Source organism: Lepisosteus platostomus, chromosome 12, assembly GCF_059453375.1.
Source record: "Lepisosteus platostomus isolate fLepPlt1 chromosome 12, fLepPlt1.hap1, whole genome shotgun sequence".
Taxonomy (NCBI): Eukaryota; Metazoa; Chordata; class Actinopteri; order Semionotiformes; family Lepisosteidae; genus Lepisosteus; species Lepisosteus platostomus.
Window position 1 is genome coordinate 10,282,433 of NC_142622.1, and position 23,214 is coordinate 10,305,646.

Below are 23,214 nucleotides of genomic sequence, written 5' to 3' on the forward strand. Positions count from 1 at the left end.
TGCTTTGTGTATAAAATACATTGTGAATGCTTTCTCAGCCTTCACTTTGTCGTTTTTATCACATTTTGTTGACCAAGCACGAATATTCTTTCGTCCATATCTTCGCAATGGAAGCGCAGAACGCCTTCAAACCAAACGCATTTTAAAGATCACGACTTGTGGACATTTCCACAGCCTCTACATCAAGCTCTCAGTGAGCCAATTATCTTTTTTTAAACCTCCGGTATAAACCAAAACAAATCTATGTTAGACATTTTCATCTTCAGCCAAAACATACAAACCTGTGTGTTGTAAAACACTGTTGGTTCAGCTCGTGGGCTTGGTGCAGATCAAGCTCAGGAGGTGCCGTATGTCCCCCAGCTCCGAGCCCACTGGGCCTGCTGGTGTGACCAGAGCTGCAGGATAGCCATGTTGGTGAGGGTCAGTTCGGCTTTTCTGTTGGAGTGAACTGGGGGGTTCCATGAGGGTGCTGTCTATGGTCCGGCTGTCCTGCTGGTCTGGATGAAGGGTACGTAGTGTGGTGCAGGTTGGAGGGCTGCACCGATTCTGAGTCTTGTTAGCTGGTATGGATGGGTTTGGGGGTGTTGATACCAGAGTGGTCCAGGAGGGGGGTGCAGGTGTCTCAGGGCCATTCTTGTTTTTCTATGAGTTCAGGTTGATTCTGTTGGTTCTGAGTGTCTTGGTTACATCCGTTTGTGTGTATTGATGAAAAAGCTATTGAAGAGCCCCCCCGCCCCCCCCCTCTCCACCCCCCACCCATCTCGGTGGAAGTTGCCATGTTAAAAAAATCCTAAAAAGAGAATTAAAGTTTCACACAACAAAGCATGACTGTGAAAGGTCAGGAGGCCTGCCTAGTGAGCATAACACTTGATTACAGTCAAAAAATCATAAAAAAATAAAGAAAGGTGCCACAACCCAAAGCAAGGTTGTATAAGGTTAGGGGGGCTGTCTGGTGTGTAAAACACTTGGTTGCAGCACTTTGGCTGTTGTGCCAGAAATGCTATTGAGCCATGAAGAAGACCCCCTATTCCAGTGTATTACCTGTAGTGTTATCTTCAAAAAATCATTAAAAATAAAGAAATTTTCCACCACATAAAACAAAGCTGGAAAAGTTCAGAGGACCTGCTTAGTGTGTAAAACACTTACTTGCAGCATTGTGGGTGCTGTGCTTTTAATGCTATTAGCTTGTGAACAGCATTCCCCTATCCCAGTGCACAGTGCCACATTAAATAGAAGCACGAGAAAAAGAGATTCAGAACGCAAAGCTGTGTCAGTCTTCTGTGTAAAAAATCGGTTTGAACATCATGGGAGCTGTTTTTAATAAGCTGCTGAGTAAAGAATATTGTAACGCTTACGGCCGACAGGCACTGTGTAAGAGCCGGCGTACCAGAGCGGGTGACGTCACCGCCCTTCCCTGTGATAGCAGGACCACAGCTAGTGGGCTGTGAAGAGATCTCTCTTTAGCTCACGGGGCTAGGTCGCTGCAGAGAGACGCGGAAGTCCCGGGTTCGAGCCTCCAGTCGGGATGGGGCCGACCAGATGCGGCAAGGGCGCCCGCCTGAGCCCCCGTTGCGTTACAATATTTTAATTTTCCTGCTATCAGCAGTATTGTGAATATACCGTAGTTGACCCTTACCTAAATGAAAACAGGACATAAAGAAAGGGTTTCAGAAATCAAACAAACTTTTATTCCCGTGCTTACAGTCTGGGTAATTGGAGACTGCGCTGTTCTGCTTCCTATGGTCATATACGGTTTTTCGCACTATGCCGTATTGAGCAAAATTTCTAGCGTTGTGAACGTCTGTACACAGCGGTCCCCTCGGAATTAGTGCGCAATTACGCATCGTTGAAAAACCGGAGTTTTAAAAAAAGATAATTAGCTCACTGATAGTTTGATGTAGAGGTCGTCTTTAAAATGCTTTTTGTTTGAAGGCGTTCTGTGCTTCCATTGCGAAGATATGGACAAAAGAATATTCGTGCATGGTCAAAAAAATGTCAAAAAACGACAAAGTGAAGGCTAAGAAAGCATTCACAGTGTATTTTATGCACAAAGCAAGTGTTTTCGTAACCCTAGGAGGTTTCGTGAAAGCGCTACAGGCGTGCCAAAATCGTTTTCGAACTTCAAGCTAACTTTACCCCGGTCAACAGCCTGGCTGTCTGCTCCTCTCTCCGTCCATTTTTTTTTTTTTGCATTATGGATCACTAACACCATAAGGAACAATTTCACTATACCACTCCTGTCAGGAAAGAGTAAGACTGGCAGTATTAATTTATCAGCAAAACATCGATATATTTCATGTTCGCTCAAAGACGGAGGAAAAGTATTTTCAGATCATATTTAAAGTGCGGTCCATGTGGGTCCTAATGCCCCAGTATAGTGACGGGGACACGATACTTTAAACAGGCGCCGTCCTTCGGATGAGACGTAAAACCGAGGTCCTGACTCTCTGTGGTCATTAAAAATCCCAGGGCGCTTCTCGAAAAGAGTAGGGGTGTAACCCCGGTGTCCTGGCCAAATTTCCCATTGGCCCTTACCAGTCATGGCCTCCTAATAATCCCCCTCTATGAATTGGTTACATTACTCTGCTCTCCTCCCCACTGATAGCTGATGTGTGGTGAGCGTTCTGGCGCACTATGGCTGCCGTCGCATCATCCAGGTGAGGCTGCACATTGGTGGTGGTGAAGGGGAGTCCCCATTACCTGTAAAGCGCTTTGAGTGGAGTGTCCAGAAAAGCGCTATATAAGTGTAAGCAATTATTATTATTATTATTATTATTATTATTAAAATGCTAGCTGTGTGTTTGTGGATATTTACGTTCATCCTCAGAAACGGCTTGATTTTATTTTTTCATTGAGGCTTTTCCCGTTCAAAACACTGCCATGATGCGCTGTATTGATTAAAGTTTAGAGCAGATCACACAATCTGACAAAGCGCTTGTAGTCTCCCTCCTGTGTGAAGGGACTGCAGGGGAATCTGTCGCTCGGTGAAGACGGTAGGGGGCGCAGAAGAAAACTCGCACAATTGCTTGGCAACTGTGAAGGAGCAGAAGATGTGCGTATCTGACCCCTGCACAACGTTGTTGGTCGCTTCTGACTAGGGTGAAAGTCATAGCCAGGATCTCCCTATCTTCCGAGTTTCACTATTCGAACATCTTCCATAAAGTACTCTAAGTAACTGCAATTCCTATCAAACATCAAAGGGACAAAACATCGAAAAATTTCATCGAACACTGAAAACTCCGGGGGAGGCATAGTAGTTAGCTGCTGCCTCACAGCGCTGGGTGCTACCTGTGCGTTTGTCTCCATGTTTGAGTGAGTTTCCTCCAGATATCCTGGTGTCCTCCCACTGTCCAAGACTGTAGGTTAATTCCGGGAAAACTGGCCCAGGTGCAACTGTATATGTGTGCTCTGCAATGGACTGGCATCCCATAACAGGGTGTATCCCGTCCTGTGCCTCTTGCTTGCTGGAATAAGCTCCTGCTCCCTCATGACCCTGGATTGGATAAAGTGGCTACAAAATGGTTGGATGAAACCCTGTAATGGGTAATGGAGAGGTGGACTAAGCTGCATATAGCACCAGTTGAACAGGGTTAAAATCTTGAGTCTTCTTATCAAAGATGTAGTGCCACATGCTCCTCAAATCAAAAAATGTATTGCTTGCCAGGGCTATCTGCTTTGCAGGGAGCTCCCAAGACTCTTGACTGATGAACGCAGTTCACTGATCGGATTCTTTCTCTAAAGCTCGATATCAACCAACAGACAGTGCCGGCTAGTGTTGCCTCCTTTGTATTTCAACAATTCGGGGCAGTTCTTGTAGAAACATCCTCAGCTGGGAGTCTATGTATAATTGAAGCAATATCAACTTTCTGTTTGGTCATAAAACAAAAAGCAATATTGATGGTGAGAATACAAGAAACACTTCTGACAGATACAAGGTTATCATTAACAAGTCTTTTCAAGTGCTGCAATGTCACAGTGTGGTGATGGAGACAAGTGATTTAGGAGCAGGTGCAACCAAACAACAAACTCGGCAAATCAAAAAGGGTGAGCAGTTTCTTTTAAAAGAAAACTACAGTTACTTTCTGAAGCAGAATATTTTCAAGAAATAGGATTACACTGATGACAACCCAGTAAACAATGAAGTGCTTTGATCTCTGCATATGATTGGCCAGTGCATCCCCAATTAAAAAAAAAAACTGGCAGTATTTATTTGAATGTGAAAACAAGATGAAACTAAGAGGTTTACAAACTGAGTGTAATAAGACAAGCATCATAATTTAGACTTTTATTTTTTCTCATTTCAGTAAACACCTTTTAATAACAGCATATCACTTAACAGAAATGCACAAGACATTAACATGCTTCTCAAATAACATCTACCAAAAGTAAAATTGTACACACTCAGTACCAAAATATTTAATTACCAAAACAGTAATGAAACAATAAATAAACAGTAGTGAATGTTACACATCATTCTTTATCCCACTTGTTGTCCTTATTGATAAATAAAAATCTAAACTCCATGTTTACACATGTAAAAATAGCTTTGTACCATTCCAGGGTGTGTAATGGGGAGAATATTCAAATAAGTGTGTTACCATTAAATGGTAAGCCAGTGTTAGTGCATTCCCCTTTACAGGCAGGCGGTGTATTTTGAAAATTGAAACAATACTTGAGGCTGAAAACCATATAAATACAACATTTAAATAATAAAAGTAGGTTAAACAATATAATAATTCAACTATTAAGCTTTGCTTAGGCCCGAGATCATTTTAAGATCTTTTTTTTAAGTCATCTGGAGTGAAATGTGTCCAATTGTGTTCTCAACGTCCTCATACATATACCTCTCCATACATGTATGCATTTAAGTAAAAGAAGACAAGCTGCATGTTCTGTGGTTGCATTTCATTCTTCATTTAAATTGTAGCTGACCATTGCTTATGTATAACATAAATCAGAAGTGCAGTCTTCAAAAGATCTCATTTCACACTCCTTAGGTAAGAATGTGGCGTCATCTCCTCCCTAAAGGGTTATGTTTATAATCGCTTCACCTTTTCAGTGAACTTGAAAATACATACAATTTTGGGGAGCACACGTACTGACGAGTATGCAACTACAGGCAACTTTTACGCCGTAGTTTTATAACACGTTAAATCCAAAGACAAAAAATAAAAACATGGCAAGCTTCCACCGGGCCCAAAGTTATATCGTGCCCAGATTTTAGTATAGTACCTAACAAAGCAGCAATGCCTCATCATCACTTGTTTCAGTTTTGACTGTGGCTTCCAAGCAGGCATCGGGAATCTGAGCTGTGTGGACCATGCCGCAATGTTCACAGGGTCCGTCTCTACTTGGGGGCCGAGCCCGAGGTGCTGTGGGCTGTACCGGCGCGCGCCCGTGCTCTGGTGTGGGTTCTAGCAGAGGCCTAGAACACTCACTCAAGTCACTGTCCGACGCCGCATCGGAGGCGGGAATCAGCAGCTCTACGTCGTCGTCATCTTCTCTCCCGCCGCTCGCGTGGTCGAGGTGTCGCAGGGGGCTCTGGCTCTGGCTGGCCGAGCTGGATCTGCCCAGCGAGAAACGGACCCAGCGGAGACTGCGGGTCACTCGGCTGAGGGCGCTGGAAAGCTGGTTTCTCCCCGGGGCGGCACACCGGGGCTCCGCCGTCCCGGCTTCCCTTGCGCTCTCCGCGGGATCCCTGCTCGCTTGCCGGCTCGAGCTCACCGAGACCGAGACGATGGCCTCCACCGCCGACACCGGCGCGACCTTCTGAGGTAGTGGGGCAACGAGACCCCCGACCGCACCCGGCATGTCGCGCCTGTCGCCTTCCGTGTCCGTGTCATCAGAATCGAGGGGGAGGAGCCCCCTCTGGGGGCCAATCCTTTCAGCCTCATGGGCCGTGCTGCTGTTGCCAGCACCTTCATCTGCAGACACCAAGGCCAGCGATCCCGAGCGGCGAGACCTTGTGAAGTTGAAGAGGCGTCTCCAGATGTTACTATTTCTCCCCGATGTTGGAAGCCGGATTGAAGTGAATCCAAGCTGGGAACGTACTGCTAGTCTAAGGTTTTCCAAAACAGATGCCTAGGAAAAAAAAAAACTTAATGGTAATACAGCCCTTTTATTGACAAACTTTTAAATGTTTAACTGAAAAGCTTTTTTGGGTGTTCAAACACGAGTGCTTTAAGTAGCACCTGACAGAACAGCATCTCAACAGTAAGGTGAGAAAAAAAACAAAAAATAAACTATAGTCTAATAAGTTTTGGTTTGCATATGCATGTTTTCTGCCATACAATTTGCTCCCAGAAACAGCGCCTGTTCTTGTACTAACCTGATTTGCCGAACACACAGGGAAATCCTCTACTGGAGGTATCAAACCCTGAGCAATCAGCTGGCCATAAGATGGGGGTGCTTCCCTTCTCAGCAGCTCAGCCTCCACTCTGGACAACTGGGTCTCGAACGATCTAAAAGGAGATAAGTGCAAATCAGAAAGGACTTAGTCGAAAAAAAATGTGAAACCTAAAATAGAATCTAAGGATATTAAAAAAAATCAGTCTTGCCATGGTAAATAAGATTAGACAAATAATTCTCTAGGATTTCCCCCTAGATTGTTCCCTATAAAACTCAGCTCCAGTTGAAGTGTATTCATGACTAGGTTCATTTAAGTCCCTGATTAAATGTTTCTATATAGCTCAAAGCAAAGAGTAAATCCAAACCAAAAATATAAAAAACGCCCGCATACCATCTGTGAATGCTATATATTAAAATAACCATTCAAAATATTCTAATACATTCTAGGTCCATCACGTAAACTTCAAGCAGAACGAAAGTTTCCAAAGGATATATGCATAGGGGTCAAAAGATGATGTATGACAAAAAAAGTAAAATCAATCTTGTGTACCTGCGTTCAAACATCCTTAAGGAATAAAGCTTGCAGGTGCAGCCAAGGGCTATGACCAGCAGCAGGCCGCAGATGAGGCTCCCAATGACGGCTGCCGTGATCACCCGAGTGGGGACAATCACCGGGCAGTTTTCCTCATCGCTGCTGTCCCCACAGTCGTCCTGCGCATCGCACACCCAGCTCTCAAACACGCAGCGGTTGTTCTTGCAGTGGAAGTTCCCCGGCTGGCAGAAAAAGCAGTTCTTCTCATCGGAGCCATTCGGGCACCGGTTCTGATAGTTGCAGCGGTCGGAGTGCGGGTAGCACGCGCCATTCCTGGAGCAGGGGAACTCGTCTTCCTGGCACGTGCTGCAGTTCACCTCGTCCCTTCCATTAGGGCAGTGCCAGTAGCCATCGCAGCGCTGCTGCTCCGTGTAGCAGCCCCAGTTCCCCCCACAAGGGATCTCCCAGGGCAAGCAGAAGCCATCCACCTGGTAGGTCACATTGAACCCGCGGGCAGCGTTGATCTTGTCCGCGTAGAAATGAACGCGGATCTGCCCCGACGAAGATACCACCGCTACCGGAGCCCTCGAATCGAACGCGGTCAAAACCCGCAGCAGGCGGCGAGGATTCTCCTCCAGCCCGTCGTACACTTTGACGTAGTCTCCGTAACCTGTGCCGTCGAGCTTGAAGTCCATGAAGCGCAAGATAACTTTCCGGTGGTCACCTGTGTCAATGAGCCAGGTGCAGTTGCTCCCAGGTGGGTAAAAGTCGGGGTAGTTGGGAGAGCTGAAGGTACCATAGAAGTTTCTAAGCAGCTCCCCGCAAGTGGGGACATCACAGTCAATCTCATCCCCCAAGTCCTGGCAGTCAATGCTGCCGTCACACTTCAAAGATTCTGGAAGGCAGGTGTATACTCTGGTGTAGCGAGAAAGACAAGGAAACTGGTTAAAGGCACAGGGCTGGAAGGAGAAGGCAGCTGAGGGGTTGGGTTGCAAGCACAGCTCTTCATCTGAGTTATCGCCACATTCGTCCATTGTGTTGCACTTCCAAGATTCAGGGATGCATTTTCCATTTGCGCAGTGAAACTGGTCGGAATCACAGCTGATCTCTTCCGATTTTCCTAAAATTGAAAACAGCGTAATTTATGGCCAGTCTCAATAGAACTATAAAGACAGAGAAACTGCCAGTTGGCTCATACGGCCAATCAATGTATCGGACAACAACATGCGTGTCACAGACCAGACGTCCTTGTGAGACTAGTCTAGATCAGTCTGCTTTGGCCACTTCAAGTTAATGATTATTTTGAAAACTATCAACCATTATACTTGCTCAACAGATAGAGGAATTAAAAAAAATGTTGCAAAAAAATGGTTATTTACTTGCAATGCTACCAATACTGCTAAAAACATGAATAAAATCAGAAAAACGATGCCACTCGAGATATAACCAGTTGAGATCTACAGTACCTGTTATGTATGACAGCCTAAAACCTTTTCCGGTTTGGCTGTCGTCAGAATGAAACTTGATCCAGACGTGGTCCTGGGACGAGATGTATGGAGCTGGAATGGAGGACCCACAGGCCCGATAGCCATCAAGATTCTTGGATGTCCCTATAGAAATCCAGTCGGACCCACATCTGCGTGAGCTCTGGATCTCAAAATCCTGAAAACTAAATCCCATATGGTATTAATCAACACACCACTCTGAGGAGAAACAAATACAAGCTCAGGAGTTTTTAAACTGGGTGGTATATTCACTTTAAGGGGCTTGCAAAGAAAAAAAAACTGCAAGAAAATATTTTAAGCCTAACGACTGACGGATTAAAAACCAAGAGGTAAAATATGATCTTGGAAAGAAGTTTAACTGTGTGGATCTATTAGTATGGTTATAGATTTGTCTCATTCCTAGAATTGAATCTAAAATGTATACATGTGAAGGAACTACAGTATATATATATGAATAGATATAAAACCTGTAAAAATCACAGAGATCTAAAGCAATAACTGGATTTTTATAATATACTCAATTAGAAGAGAGATTCTTAGTCTCTTACACAAGATAAAAAGTTTTTCTTTTTCCTGGTCATTCACAATTACAACGTTAATATTTGTCAACTAGAGCAGTTACTGCATCATATCAGACTACCATCCAAAGGTATTTAGAGTCAACTTAGTTCCCCTTTTCAGACAAAATCACAAAGCAGATCTACAAATGCACTTTTTTTTACATGTATAATTGTCCATTTGGTATTCAGTGACAACAGTGTCAGTCTAATAGCATTAGACTGATGATGAAAAAATACACATGATCAAATAGACATAGCAAGTTGTTATGGGAAAGACAACTTATTTTAAGAATATTTTAGCAAGAAACTCCTGAAAACAAACAAATACCTAATAGTGATGATCTCTCCTGGGTTAGCTCTGATGTTCCAACTGCAGTTGATTCTAGACGGATACTCAAAGGGCCAGCCGGGACTTGTGATAACACCACTTGATGCTCTGATCTGTTCGGCCACATCTCCGCACACTGCAATCAAAGAACACCATATCAAACAATCATGCGTATTTACAGCAAATGGCAGTCCTTTTACAGAAGTTCACTTTTATTTATTAACGATATAAAGGTAACCGGCTTCGGCTGAATTCTCCACTGACTACTAGGTCACAAAAAGCAGTATTAACTTACCCTTAGTGAAAACCACAAAATAAAATCATTAAAGTTTACTTTTGAGGTGCTAAAAAGACTAAAATAACCTCCCCCAAGAATAGCACAGAAAACCCAGCTCTCCTCTTAGTAAGCCAAGCAAGAAATGTGAAACCCTGTAAAATAAGCAGGTGTTACAGCTTTTTTTCAAGAATATCTATTTCAACATACAGCCGGGGCCTCGGATAATTCCTGGAGGGCCTAGCGTCTTCTGGTTTCTGTTCTGCCAGAGCCAGTTGATCTGATTATTGAATGAACTGCATAATTGTAATACAGTACTTCTAGCCAGGCTCGGAAGCGTTTGACGTTTCACACGTAACCGTGCTTTTAATTATGTGAATGAATTGAGTAATCGACTGTAAAAGACTTTTTAAGAAAGCCAGGAAATGTCCAAGTATGAAAATAATTAGGCTTAGTGTTCGACTGCTGAATTTGGAACTCAAGTCAGAACACGCTCTCCTCCTCCCCATGAAATGAGTCTGAGACCCCTGGCTCAGGGGAAAACGCAAAGCAGCAGGTTTATAAATCTTCTGCACTAGCCCAACAACCAGTCCACGCTTGCCAGTCGGCGTGTGATTCCAATAAAGAAAATGTTTACACCCGATTAATGTAAAAGTGGAATTTCACATACACCCACTGCCTGCTCATTGTGAGCCTAAGCATTACTCTACTGGGACCATTCTGCAAAGAAATGTCTGGGAAAAATAAAGTTTCCCCCCAAACCTCTGACAAACAGAGGCATCCTGCATGAATGGTTGTAATTTTTCCCCCTCACTGTTAAGAAAGACCATGCTCATTGGCAATTGTCAAATTTGAACTGGCAGCATAGCAAGTTAATAGACTGACAATTTCTATCAGTCTGTATAACATACAGATTACAGTTAAAGTACAGATTGTCTACCATGCTGGTCATGGCTTGGTAATTATTTCTGTCCATACATGTTTGATATAATCTCGCAGACATTTAAGCATTGTCTGGATTGAATTAGTCTTGAGGATCTTGTTAATCCAATGAAATAAAACTGTGATTTTGACAAATGTCTGTTTTATGCTGTTTGATAGATGGCACTTTAGCAAGGGTTCCTGATAGTTTATGAAGGCAGCCAGCTCCTCCCTGGTATTGAGAAACACTTGCAGTCTGAACATACCGTCTCAGCTGAAAGGTTTACTCAGGTTTATGTCAATCCATCATTGTTTGTATTATTACATTTGCCCTCCTGAACCTTAACCCTACAGCAAACAATTCATTCAACTTAAAAATGAGAAGCACTCCATGAAATACAAACTGATGGACTGACACCAACAAGAGCTCTTGTGAAGGTGAAGAAATAGCCATGGGTAGAACTAAAATTGCATACTTGTAACACAGGTGATCGTAACAAAATAAAAAAGTTTATTGGAAACATGAGTGGCATATAATACAGCAGATTGAAAACTACTGGCAGCTTTAGAAATGTAACAAAATCATACAAAATGGATAACCAAATTTTTTTTTTTAATTTTAGGTTTTAAATTTAGCCAGCTGCTATATCACCCTGTAACTCAAAACTGGCAGCTCACTGAAGCTCAGCAGGTGTGAGCCTGGCCAGTACCTGGATGGGAGACCTCCTGGGAAAAACTATTGCTCCTGGAAGGTGTTAGTGGGACCAGTAGGGAACACTCACAATATAACAGTTTAAAAATCAAACCGTATTTTGAACTATAATTTTAAAACAGGAAATATGCTCATGCATTTAGTTAAAAACTACCTTTTCAGGGTTTCTGTAGTTAATAATGTGCATATTAGGTGTAATGCAAATGTGTTTTTCTATTCAAATCACTTTATGTAATAGCTATCAGAACTCAATATTACCATGTGAAACATCGCATGACATTTACAAGCCCCAAGAACATAACTAGAAATTACTTACCATTTGAAATACCAGGAACATATACATTTTCATTGTGATCCGCATGAACTGCATTTCCTAAATAAGACAAAAAAAAAGAATTTCAATGCTTCCTAATGAAAGTCTGGATTAGAGTTGGAGTTTTAATCAGCCATGCATCCTATTAATAAAGCAAAAATGTGATTAACTTTGCAACGTGATTTCTGTGAACCAATATCAAACAATAAAAACAATTCACCTATACATTAATCCAAGCAGAAAAAAATTACTATGTTTTTTTACAATGTTTATATATTACGAAGCTAAAAATCTAAATGCAGATTATTTCTGGAATATAACTTTTGGAATCCTAATAACATTCAAAGACAATTCCTGACTGAAAGGCTCAACATGATCAGAGAAGATAGACTGGTATTCTGGGAAAAATGAGAAAACTGCTAGGTGAGAGGTCCTTAGATATTCCAGATAAACCAAAAAAGTACATCTGCAGATTTACAGGCCTCACATTTCGCTCATAAGGAACAGATTGTTGCTGAAAGAAGGTAAATGCTAACTAGCGTCATTTGGACAACTGCCGGTTTACAATCTGGCAATCACAAATGGCAGGAAGGTATTATATAAATGCAAATTTTAAAAAGATATTGGCATGAAAGACTAAGAATTCCAGGAATACAATATTCTATGAAATTTGTAGACAAAATCATTAATTTACTGAATGTCTATATAAAAACCCACACCCTGTCATCAACTACCCAATCATCATGTTAAAGCAGAACCCCGAATTCTTTCAAGGAACACCTGAATGAGACCCTCTGAATCACTATAGAAGAATATGCTATCGAACAGATGACCTAGATGGGCCAAACAGCCTCTCATTTGGAAACCTTATGTTCTCAATATATAACACTAACTCATAAGAAAAAAAAGCTGTTAAGATGAAGAATGAAATGCTTTATAGCTAGAAAATCTATCATCTTATCCCTAGCTAATGTTTATTACACTACAGGATAGCACTAAAGTGCTTCAGAAATATAATTAGGCTGTGTTTTCAATGGTAGTCTTTATAGAAAATCATAGATAAGGACGGTCAAAAATCTAGTCTGTTAAGCAGAAAAAAACGCAAATTAAATCTAAGTTTCTTTGTGAAAAATATTCAGCCTTTTTGCACCATTGAACTCAAATGCGCATAAAACTTTTTCCTCTGCTTGCTTAAAATACATGGTACTAGTGGTTCTACAAAACAGATTTTTAAAACCATTCCCTCACCAGTCGGTTAATAAGTTTGTGGCAAGTTACACTAATAATAATAATAATAATAATAATAATAATAATAATAATAATAATTGCTTACACTTATATAGCGCTTTTCTGGACACTCCACTCAAAGCGCTTTACAGGTAATGGGGACTCCCCTCCACCACCACCAATGTGTAGCATCCACCTGGATGATGCGACGGCAGCCATAGTGCGCCAGAACGCTCACCACACATCAGCTATCAGTGGGGAGGAGAGCAGAGTAATGTAGCCAATTCATAGAGGGGGAGTATTAGGAGGCCATGATTGGTAAGGGCCAATTGGAAATTTGGCCAGGACACTAAGGATTTCTAGAGCTGTTTTTATCTCTTACCCGGACTGGAAATGTTCTGGTTTATATTACAAATCTGACATGGACTTGTGGCAAATTACAGTACTATGAGCAAGTTTCTGATGGCTCCTGTGTTCTGTCCTTGGAACAAGACAAACCTGTGCCCTGTCAAATACACATGCTAAATACACCAAGATTAACAAGGCAATATACAAAACACTTTGTGAAGTTCCTCCATCACATCTAAAAAGGAACAGCTCAACTCACGACTACCTGAAGCTTGCTTTTTTAACCTATAGGAGAAAACCCTTGTCAATTTTTAAAAAGGAATAGCTCTGTATTCTTCGGGGATAGTAATGATCATATAGAGCCTACGTGCGTCTAGATTAGATACTGACACTGACATATTGAACATACAGAGCCAGAAGTGCATACAATAAAGAATTTTACGACAACGTCAGCATCAAAGAAGAAAAACAGCACTGAATATCTTCATTCCTGAAAGCAGCGACCCTGAGATACTGCTGACATAGTTTGTGCAATGGCAATCAAAAAATGTGACAGACCAAATCTTAGGTTTGCAACATCACTCATGGAAGTCTTGGGGAGTTTGACATTTGCTTAAAAAAACCAATTTCCCTAAAGAAAACGTAGGGATTAAGGTTGATATAATACAGAAAAATGGATTACCGAAGCGACACTTAGGTTTTAATTATAAAAGCAACGAACAGTTTCGAAGGCTTTTGACAGCTACAATGCAACAAGGTTGAACATTTCAACTCCTTTTGGCTTTTGAATAAAGAAACATAAAAATCAAAAGCAGAGAATGTCAGAGCTATCCTACTAAAATTGATTTTACTAAAGAGTTTTTAAACATTTTTAGGAAATGGGAAATTACACACTATTACCCCCCCCATGTAAAAAGTAGCAAAATTACTTCAAGAGCTTCTAGCAAGCATAAACCTTTTACATTAGGACACTAAATTAAAACAAAAACCCCAATCTAACTGAATTAAATCAAAAGCAACTAAACAATATCAAATAAAATAACTAAGGTTTAGGGGAATTTTATCTGCATTCTTTGTGTATTAGACATTTGCATCGGTAGGGGAATCCTGCATGTACAGTAACGTAAGGTACTTTCTTCTGTGAAAAGTGAAACTGAAACTTCCCCAACTGTGAAACCCCAGAACACGGCTCCAAGCTGAGTTTGACTCGTCTGTCCATGTCAGCAAAAAAACAACAACAACCTTAACTGAAAAAAAACAAACAAACAAATGTTAGCTCCACTACAGGAACTTGACCTGTATAAAATAAGATGTTTCTATACCAACATTCATACACACCTTGCTAAATACAGTACATGAAGTGTTAAGTATTTTTATTTACTGTAATTATCCAGATAGTTCCTCCAAGATCTGCTCAGAGAAACTGTTCACTGAGTGATGACTCAGGTGTTCCCTACTGGGGTCCTACAACCATGTCACTGACTAAGATTTTAAGTCACATTTGCTTACTGTCAGCAGATGAAGCTCCTGGACTACAGAAATGAAGGGTGAATGGATGAATCCTGAATGTCCCAGCAACCAGATTTTCCAAAGTGCATTCTCTATCACATTGAAAGGCTGTAGTGTTGTGGTATGATTAAAACCAGTGAACCCAAGCGCCTTTTATATATACAACCTCACAAGCACAGTGATGTGGTACATTTGGTCATTTCATACACGTAAGGTAACTCTGCCTTAAATAAAGCATAGCAGCACACATAACACAGCCCTTACAATCCAATACCAAAATATCACAACCAGAGAACAATAAAAAAAGACTCGCACAGTAAGAAGCAATATCTTCAAATCACAGAATTAAATGACATAAGATAAGATCACTTTATTGGCCATATACAATTTCTTGTATAAGGAATTTGTGTTTTCGCATAGCCCCAACTTGCTCTCCATGAGACCAACAGATGGGGAGAGAGAAGCTTGGGGTCAGAGCGAAGGGTCAGCCATTTATACAGCGCCCCCGGAGCAGTTGGGGTTAAGGGCCTTGCTCAGGGGCCCAACAGAGTATTTGTTTTTGATCGGCAACCTTCTAGCCACAGGCGCAGATCCTAAGCCACAGAGCCAGCGCTCTGCCCAAAATTAAATTTTGATTAGTTACATTAAAACTCTGAAAATTGAACATCAACAAACGACATACCTACACAAGTCAAGAGCATTTTCCCCACGGTCTTTTGTCACCTATAAAGAATAAATAATGCAAAGGCCATAACTGGCTAAAGCTTCAAGAAGCCTGCCAAGGCTTCTTTTAGCAGAAAGCCAACGCTGATAACAGAAGCTATAATACATTTTAATATCAAACAAAACCATGCAAATAATGTATAAAATATTCTTAACATAGCCATTTCTGTCTGGTCAATTATGTACTGTATAGCACTTAGACTGTGCATGTGACAATAAATACCAGTTTTCCAAATAAGAATTAGTATAAAGATATCCAATTTAATGTCAAATAATTAATAAAAGCCACATATAATGAATTACTACTTGAATAAATCAAGATAAAATAAATTATCCAGTGCAGGATTCCAATTGTTTTAAGAGGATTTACATGGTAATGTGCGATTGTTCCTTCTACAATCAGAGGAAATCTACTTTGTAGATTTACTAACAAAACATTTCAGTTCCATTTTTTACCAAATTCAATTACAGATATGATATAATTACATATTGTAGAGGTATCTTGATGGCATACCCTTTGTGTACAGAAGTGATTCAAGTTCTTGTTTTTAAATGCACTTCCATGTAGTTTCCACTTGTGTCCTCTGGTTCATGTCACACTGCTATTACTTGACTTCACAACCAGATTTTTACACTAATCTTGAGGTTGATAACCATCATACAGTACAAGTAAAAAGTCATAGTACAGCACCTTAAGTAAAATAATCCCAAATGGACTACAGTTAGTCTTATTATTAATATACACAAACAACCAAAAGCAGATACAACCCTCTTAATGTTGAAATTCTGGATACTTAAATTCATGCTTTGGGAATTTTTTACTTTTTTGTTGTTCCTAGAGACAATACTCAGTCAGGCTTTTTTTTCTGCCATTAAACTATACTGAATGTCTTGGCCTTTAAAAGCTATAAATGTGGCTTTTAAGACGGCAATAGCACAACTCTGCTACTTTTATATTCAGATGTATTTGAAAAAAAGATTATGCAGTAAACAAAAAAATATGCAGAACAATGAGGGCGAAAGTTCTCTTCTCAATACAAAAGGCACACTCCACTTACACAATCATTTAATTGTGACAGATGATAAAGGGTACTTGTCAAATATTTTTATCTTATTGTTTCACCCCACACGACAGAGGGCAACAGTGAAAGCCGTGTTGCCATGCAGAGAGCACAAAAGAACTCCCCCCCCCCCCCAAAATAAATCAACCTCCTCATCAATTTAATACTAGTGGGGGGACTGCAAATGCTTGAAACATCAGAATCACGAGGTAAACAACATCTGCCACTTCATGGGATGCAGCTCATTTTCCCTAATCTGATCACCATGACCAGAGAAACAGTATTTCTATATTTTTAGTATAGACGTTTTTAAATAAAAAAAACAGATAGGTCACGTGATAAAAGTCCCATCGTAGATCTCCTACCGATGTTGTTAAATTTACAAAGGCTTACAAAAAAAAAAAACATTTTTAGGTCATTAAGGCTATAGCATGGCTAGCAAAATTACCAGAAGCTCTGTTTTGTCAAAAGAAATGAAAACCAATATCGTTTTGGGAGTGTGTAACACTTGCAGGATGATTGAAATGCTTGCAATATAACAATGTGCTCTCAGGCTAGAGTGGTTCTTTCAGTACTTCAGAGATTCACACTGGATGTTTAGACCTAGCTGAGCAAAATGTAATTGTATGTTAATTTGCATGGAAGGGAAAACCACACAAATTTCATTGTAAAAAAGATTACCTTGGCAGTGGTAACGACTGGCAAGTTCATAAACAGCAGCTGTGGGACTGGGAACGTTTATTGCAATCTGGGTGTATCGCTATTACAAGGAGTTGGACAGAAGTTTAAAAAAAACTTAAAGACAAGTAATTACATTAAGTTTTAACTGAGCAATTGTGCTGTGGCATTTTCATTGTATTTGCAATTATTTAAATAGTTGATGGCTTAGCTTACTTAGTTCTCCCTCAGCTGAAGAAAAGAACCAACACGCCAATTTGGCACTTTTATGGTTTCTTTGCTATTGTATTTAACTGTTTTTGTTAATTAACATTATGTGTGCCAGATGACAGGAAAAAGATGCTTACAGTCTTAAATTACAAGTGTCTGCATTTAGTATCATGTAAACATTTATGTAACCTGCAAAAATGTGGACTGGGTTTAAATCATGTTTTATTAATGTATGTCAGGTATTTTAACTGTTCTCCCATAATCAACATTAACAAATTTGTACTGACCAATGCCACCAGATACATGCATATCTGATTTCACTGCAATCGGAAATGAGTGCTCTTCCACATTATTTCTTCGCTAGATTCAACACTAGTAATTCATTAAAACAGGTATTTGTAAATCTTACAGTAACTACATAAGGCTCAAATGTTGATCAGAAACTTTTACGATCAAAACGTAACCCGATACAGCTCTACAAGTAACATCAAGAACAAATGCACATACACAACTATTGTAGTTGGTCTTCAATGTAAAACAAAATAGTGTCCCTGACATTTTTCAATTCAATGTGGCTTTAAATGACATAAACCACCTCATCATTGGCTTAATGGGACCAATCAGGGTGTGCAGGCATTAGAACACATTTTATATAAAGATGAATAGATGGGCAATAGCACAGACTGGAAAAAGATAATTGGTGCATGTACAGTAGGTTAGGTACAGGGGAGCCATTGCTCGAGATGATGGTGATGTTTTAAGTCAGAATAACGCAGGCCATGCTGCACAGTGGCACAGCAGTTTGCATTGCTACCTTGCAGAGCTAGGGCTCTGGGTTCAATTCCCGGGGTGCTATCCGCATGGAGCTTGTATGCATTCAGATGGGTTTCAGACCCCGTTTTCCTCCCACAGTCTAAAGACACGCTGGTGGGATAACTGGCTTCTTGGAAAATTGTCCCAGGTACGCGCGTGCATGTGTGTTTGTGCCTGTGTGACCTCTGCAACAGACTGGCATGCCATCCAGGAAGTGTCCTGCCTTGCGCCTGTTGCTTGCTGGGATAGGCTCCAACTTCCGCTGCACAGGATAAAGTGGTTTGAAAATGGACGGATGGATAAAACAGGACAGAGGAGCAGCGATGAGACCACAACACACACACATCTCGCCTGGCACTTCATTCATTTAAGTTTCGGGTTACAGCACCAGAGGATGCAAACAAAGCTCTTGTTCCGATCACCTCAACATAAGAGCTTCCCCCCTTCGAAACCCATTTGCAAACCAATGTGAATGACCTCCATCTTTCAGGGCAAGAGTCTCAGACTCAGCACCTGGAGGTCTTTCCAGAATCGCTTTTCCCCAACCCACGTTAGTCAGTTCAGCAGTTCACCTAATTATTTTCTTAGTTGGATGCAATTAGGTTTTCACTTCAGGTCTTTTGAACATGATTATTCCAAGCCTTCACCAATTTAAAAAGTACAGTTGACCACAGAGCACCTAAAAGCCTAGTTTGAAGTATTGAGATCCCACAGTTAATTTAATGAAGAGATCAACAATGTAATAGAGGCAGAGTGGCAGAGATTCAATACCATGCAGTTACTGAGATTTTTTAAAGATGGAGCAGCAGATGCAAAGTGAGTTAAAGATTTCCATTACATAAACACCTACATCACTGTTAACGAGAAACCAAAGAGGGAAGAGGCTAAAAAGCTTTAAAGCAAGAATGAGCACATCAGTGGGAAAAAAAAAACCAACTAAATTCCAAAAGTGTTTCGACATCTCTTACCGATTCAGAAAAGCTGTAAAGTCTTTTGTGTATTTTTTTAGAAAGAAAACAAAAACTGAGTTTACTGTACAGACTTGCTAAAACTGTCATTTGGGCATTTAAACAAAAGCTTAACACTTTAACAGACCAATGGGAACAAAGAAGTGAGCTTTGTAGTTCCTCTTCATCAGGCGGTGAAAAGTCATCTCTAGCACCACAGGACATGCTCAGAACAGACAGTGTTACAGTGTGTTCAAATAGGAACAATCAACGTTTATGGCATCATAAAATATATGCCTCTAACGACAGTCTCCCAGCACATTAAGATTTGAACGATGACATTTTTAAATCATTATACAAAATGTTAATTTAAAAAGTAGGAGTCGACAGAGAAGAGCCGTAACTTGACTCAGAATCAGCTTTGAACGCTTGTCTCAGACGGCTTTGAACAAAAACCTGAATTTCACAAAGTACTTAACCTAAGCATTATTAGTCCGTACAGCAAACACTTCAGGTTAGTGTGTTACATTTCAAGTGAGTCTAAAACGATACAAAGTGGGTTCCTGTAACCACGAAGGTACACAAACCCAGTGTAACATTTAACGATCCTTTGTTATGGAAATCTCTCTTAAAGCCCAGAGGATTTCAGGGCGCAATGCATATTATAACAACTCCCCATGAAGGGCTCTTTTTCAGAATTGTTTTCTGAAACTAAGACGATACCACCGCAGTTTCAGTGTTTTTATAATGGATGGTTTTCATCCGGTTCACATCCATTTATATTTTAATAAGTTATTTGCTGTCATACAAATGTTTTATCCGAACAACGCTGTAAGCGGTATCCTACCTATTGTTACGGGGAACATGGTTTAAGATACGAACAAAGAACCGATACTGGTTGCTCTATTTCGTCTTGTAAAGTAACTGCTGTTAATACAGACCTTATATACAAAATATATTATATATAAAGTGTAACTGTGAAAGATACTCACCGATGACGCTGCAGCCGACGAGCAAGCAAACGTATCTCCATAATATCCTATGTGAGCCCAAACTGTAGGCCATAATAGCAACAGATGAAAATTAAAAACGCTTTGTACCTATTCTGTTGTAAGGGGATCGTGTCTCTGTCTTTCCAATACAAATATTCTTTTGTATACATAAAAAAAAAACTTATGACAACGTGTAACTGTGGTCCGTCCGTCAAGTCAGAACAATGGACAGAAACGGCCTCTGCTCAAGTGCCGGCGATGCGCTCTTATCTAAAATCTAGCAGCACATTATCGGGGTTTCGTGATGACATACCATATTGCTCTGGTAAGCCTGTCACGCAAATTCACAAGTTCTCACTTTTGCTCTGAATCTCCGCCCCAGGAATCCGAAAAGCGTGTCACGTCTCAACTCAAAAGAAGTCTACGGGATGTTCCGGACTGTGATAAAAACAACAGAGCAAGCCCCAGATGTGGCATTAACGCTGATCGTGTCCCAACTAGATCTACTCTACGCCTACAGCCGCTAACTACTCTACCTATAAATGCCCATGAAGAAGTACCGATTTACCACGGGCACTCGGAGGTTCCGCCGCCTTGTCATTCATTCTAGAGCGCCGGTGGAAGACAAAGACCGAGCCCCCGTGCTCTCTCCTCCTTCCTTTGTGCTATTCTACAGCTCCGCGTTTCGCCTTCATGGCAAAGCGAGAGAAGAAGAAAAAAAAAACTCTCTCCCTAACGATTACTCCTGAAACAGGCACAGGTCTTGTCGGGAACCGTATGCCCTTTTCTCAATCCTCAGGGGGGAAAAAATAAAAAACCTAAACAAACTGCTCTCGTCTTTCCTCTTTTTTTTCCTCCCCCCCCGAGACGCCTACACAGTCTCAGAGGCTACTAGTAACTACCATCAGCAAGCCCATACAATGAAATAAAAACTCACGAAGATGCCAGTAAATAACAATACTGCCGTACTAACAATGTCGCCGATTCCGCTTTGAAGAGCTCGCAAGCTTTAGTAAAAAAAAAAACACCTTTCTTTACAGGCGAATAATTTTGTAATTTTAAAAAAATTAAAAAAAACCCACACACACACAGCCCAATACCATTAAGGGCCCGAACAGCTGAATCTACAGCTACGTCGGCGTATGTTATTACAGCCGGGTCCCGACAGCCCCCTGCCTCCTTCTCTTTTTCCCCTCATTCACCAGGGGTGAAAGGTTGCGCTACGTCAGAGGAACACGTGGGTAGACATGCTTGTTTGGGTTTGCTGTGTAATAAGAACTGCGTCTCTTCTAAATATAACGCCGCACCGTGTAATTAATGTCATTATCCGAGCTTTTAGAGAACACTTTGGAAGGTGGCCGACCCCTTGGCATCGATGTGCGCTTGTCTCTCTGCTCGGAGAGATGGCAACGCACACGGCGTTATATAACGCCCGTGTTTGGACGTTTATGTAACACAAATGTGTTTCCTGAAAATAACAACAAAAGAAAATGTTTTTTTTCGTACATTTTACTTTGTGTTTTTTTTTTCCACTTTTAAAACCAGCAAGTAACCTCAACAGAATTTTATAATTTGATGGATTAGTCTGATTTTCAATCACCATGTCAGGAAGAAAGAATACGAAATAATTCATTTTAACATAAGCGATACTTAAAACACGCCTGAGATTTACCTCGTTAAATGAAACGTGTTAGAAAGTTCATGGCAATGTTGAATTGATATTGCATTCCTTGTCTCAGTTTTTAAAAGTATTGATTGTCTTAAAACATTCTTTTTTAGTTTTAATTGATCATGTTACCCTGAGTACAGCTATACGTAGTACCGAAGTACATAGTAAATAAAATTAGTAAAATATTTTAGGAATAGTGCAAAGATATTAGGACTGAATTCATACCTTGAAAGCTTAGGATTCAAATGCCAGGCAGTGTGCTCATCCTTTATCAAGTTAGCTAAATCAGATTACTTTTGAGTTTAATACTCTGTTGTTTTAAAATGGTACACGTGTAAGATGCTTTGGACAAAAGACATAACCGAATGAATATTTAAAATAAAAGTACTGCCTGACGAGAATCTCATCCAGTTAGTTCTTCTGTTAGTGTACTGTACATGATTACCATTATAGCATGTCACACTTTTTACCTCGGGGGCTGGGAGCAGTAAATGCCAATCCCCCCAGGAAGGCATTGTTGTGTAAATGATTGCGTTCGTTGTTTCTCGTTCTGTATCTTATCTTCGTTTCAACTGTGATAACACCATAGTTTAGGGTTAAAAGATTTAATACTTGATCAAAGTTCTGTTTCATTGTTTAAAAAAAACAACAATCTTTGCAGTACTTCATGTGCAATTACTATGAACTGGAGCCAATCTGCAGAGTTCTTCATCTTCATTATGACACCCCCCACCCTTAAAATCAAGGATCTGGAATGTCACAAAACACATGAAAGTGTTAGAGTGACAAATTGTAGTTTTCAGTGCTTTGCCCCCAAGTCAATGTGCTGTGTCATTTACTAAAATGAACCAAAGCTATTTCTAGAGGGATAGCAGAAGGATGAGAGGCACACTGGCGCAGTGGTTAGCATTGCTGAATTGCAGCTCTGGTGCGCTCTGTTTAATTCTGGACCTGGGGTGCTGTCTGCATGGCGTTTGTATGCTCTCCCTGTGTTGCTCTGAGTTTCTTCCAGGTGCTCCGTTTTCCTCCCACAGTCCGAAGACCTACCTTTTTTTCCCTTAAAAAAAATATTTTATTCCACAATAGACATCTAACAATGAGTACACACTCTAGCAAATCGTGCAATGTCTACTATATTACAAAAAGGTGATTGTCCTTTGTCCGTCCAAGCAAGTGGTTGCTGGGGCTGGATTTGCAAATGAAAGTCTCTCCAAGACCTACCACCTGCTGTTGTCCCTGCCTTTTCCCTTTGAAAATTAGCCCTGGTGTGAATTTGTCTGTGTCTTCAATGGACTGGCGTCCCCTCCAGGGTGTATCCTGCCTTGCACCAGCTGCTTGCCAGGATAGGCTCCGGCTCCCCTATGACTCAAAATTGGATAAAGCAGCTAAGAAAATGGATGGATGGGAGTAAAGGGATGTTAAATAGACTGATGTCATATATCTCTTTTCGAATTAAAATGTTTCTATACACTTTTTTAAATTAAAAAACTATTAACATATTTTCTGTGTCGATGAGTTTTCACTCTTGTTTTTAGTGGTTCCTT

General features: G+C 40.7%; 1 protein-coding gene across 1 annotated transcript; it reads right to left on the minus strand.

Annotated features, from left to right (window-relative positions):
* Positions 1 to 4,270: 4,270 nt before the first annotated feature.
* Positions 4,271 to 21,218, minus strand: lrp12 (low density lipoprotein receptor-related protein 12). The gene is made up of 7 exons (XM_088600917.1): positions 20,002 to 21,218; positions 11,497 to 11,553; positions 9,274 to 9,409; positions 8,347 to 8,549; positions 6,899 to 8,000; positions 6,329 to 6,461; positions 4,271 to 6,081 (listed from the first exon to the last, which is right to left on the minus strand). Exons 1-7 carry the CDS (start codon positions 20,072 to 20,074, stop codon positions 5,233 to 5,235), a joined length of 2,553 nt encoding a protein of 850 aa, XP_088457043.1. The 5' UTR covers positions 20,075 to 21,218; the 3' UTR covers positions 4,271 to 5,232.
* Positions 21,219 to 23,214: the final 1,996 nt, after the last annotated feature.

Bases quoted from the DNA above. Each gene is read 5' to 3' on its own strand.
- lrp12 (XM_088600917.1), bottom strand. From the start codon at position 20,074: ATGGCCTACAGTTTGGGCTCACATAGGATATTATGGAGATACGTTTGC. The intron at 9,410-11,496 runs GTAAGTAATTTC...CTTTGATTGCAG, and splicing joins TGTTCCTGGTATTTCAAATG to TGTGCGGAGATGTGGCCGAA. The intron at 6,462-6,898 runs GTACACAAGATT...ATCTCCTTTTAG, and splicing joins TTAAGGATGTTTGAACGCAG to ATCGTTCGAGACCCAGTTGT.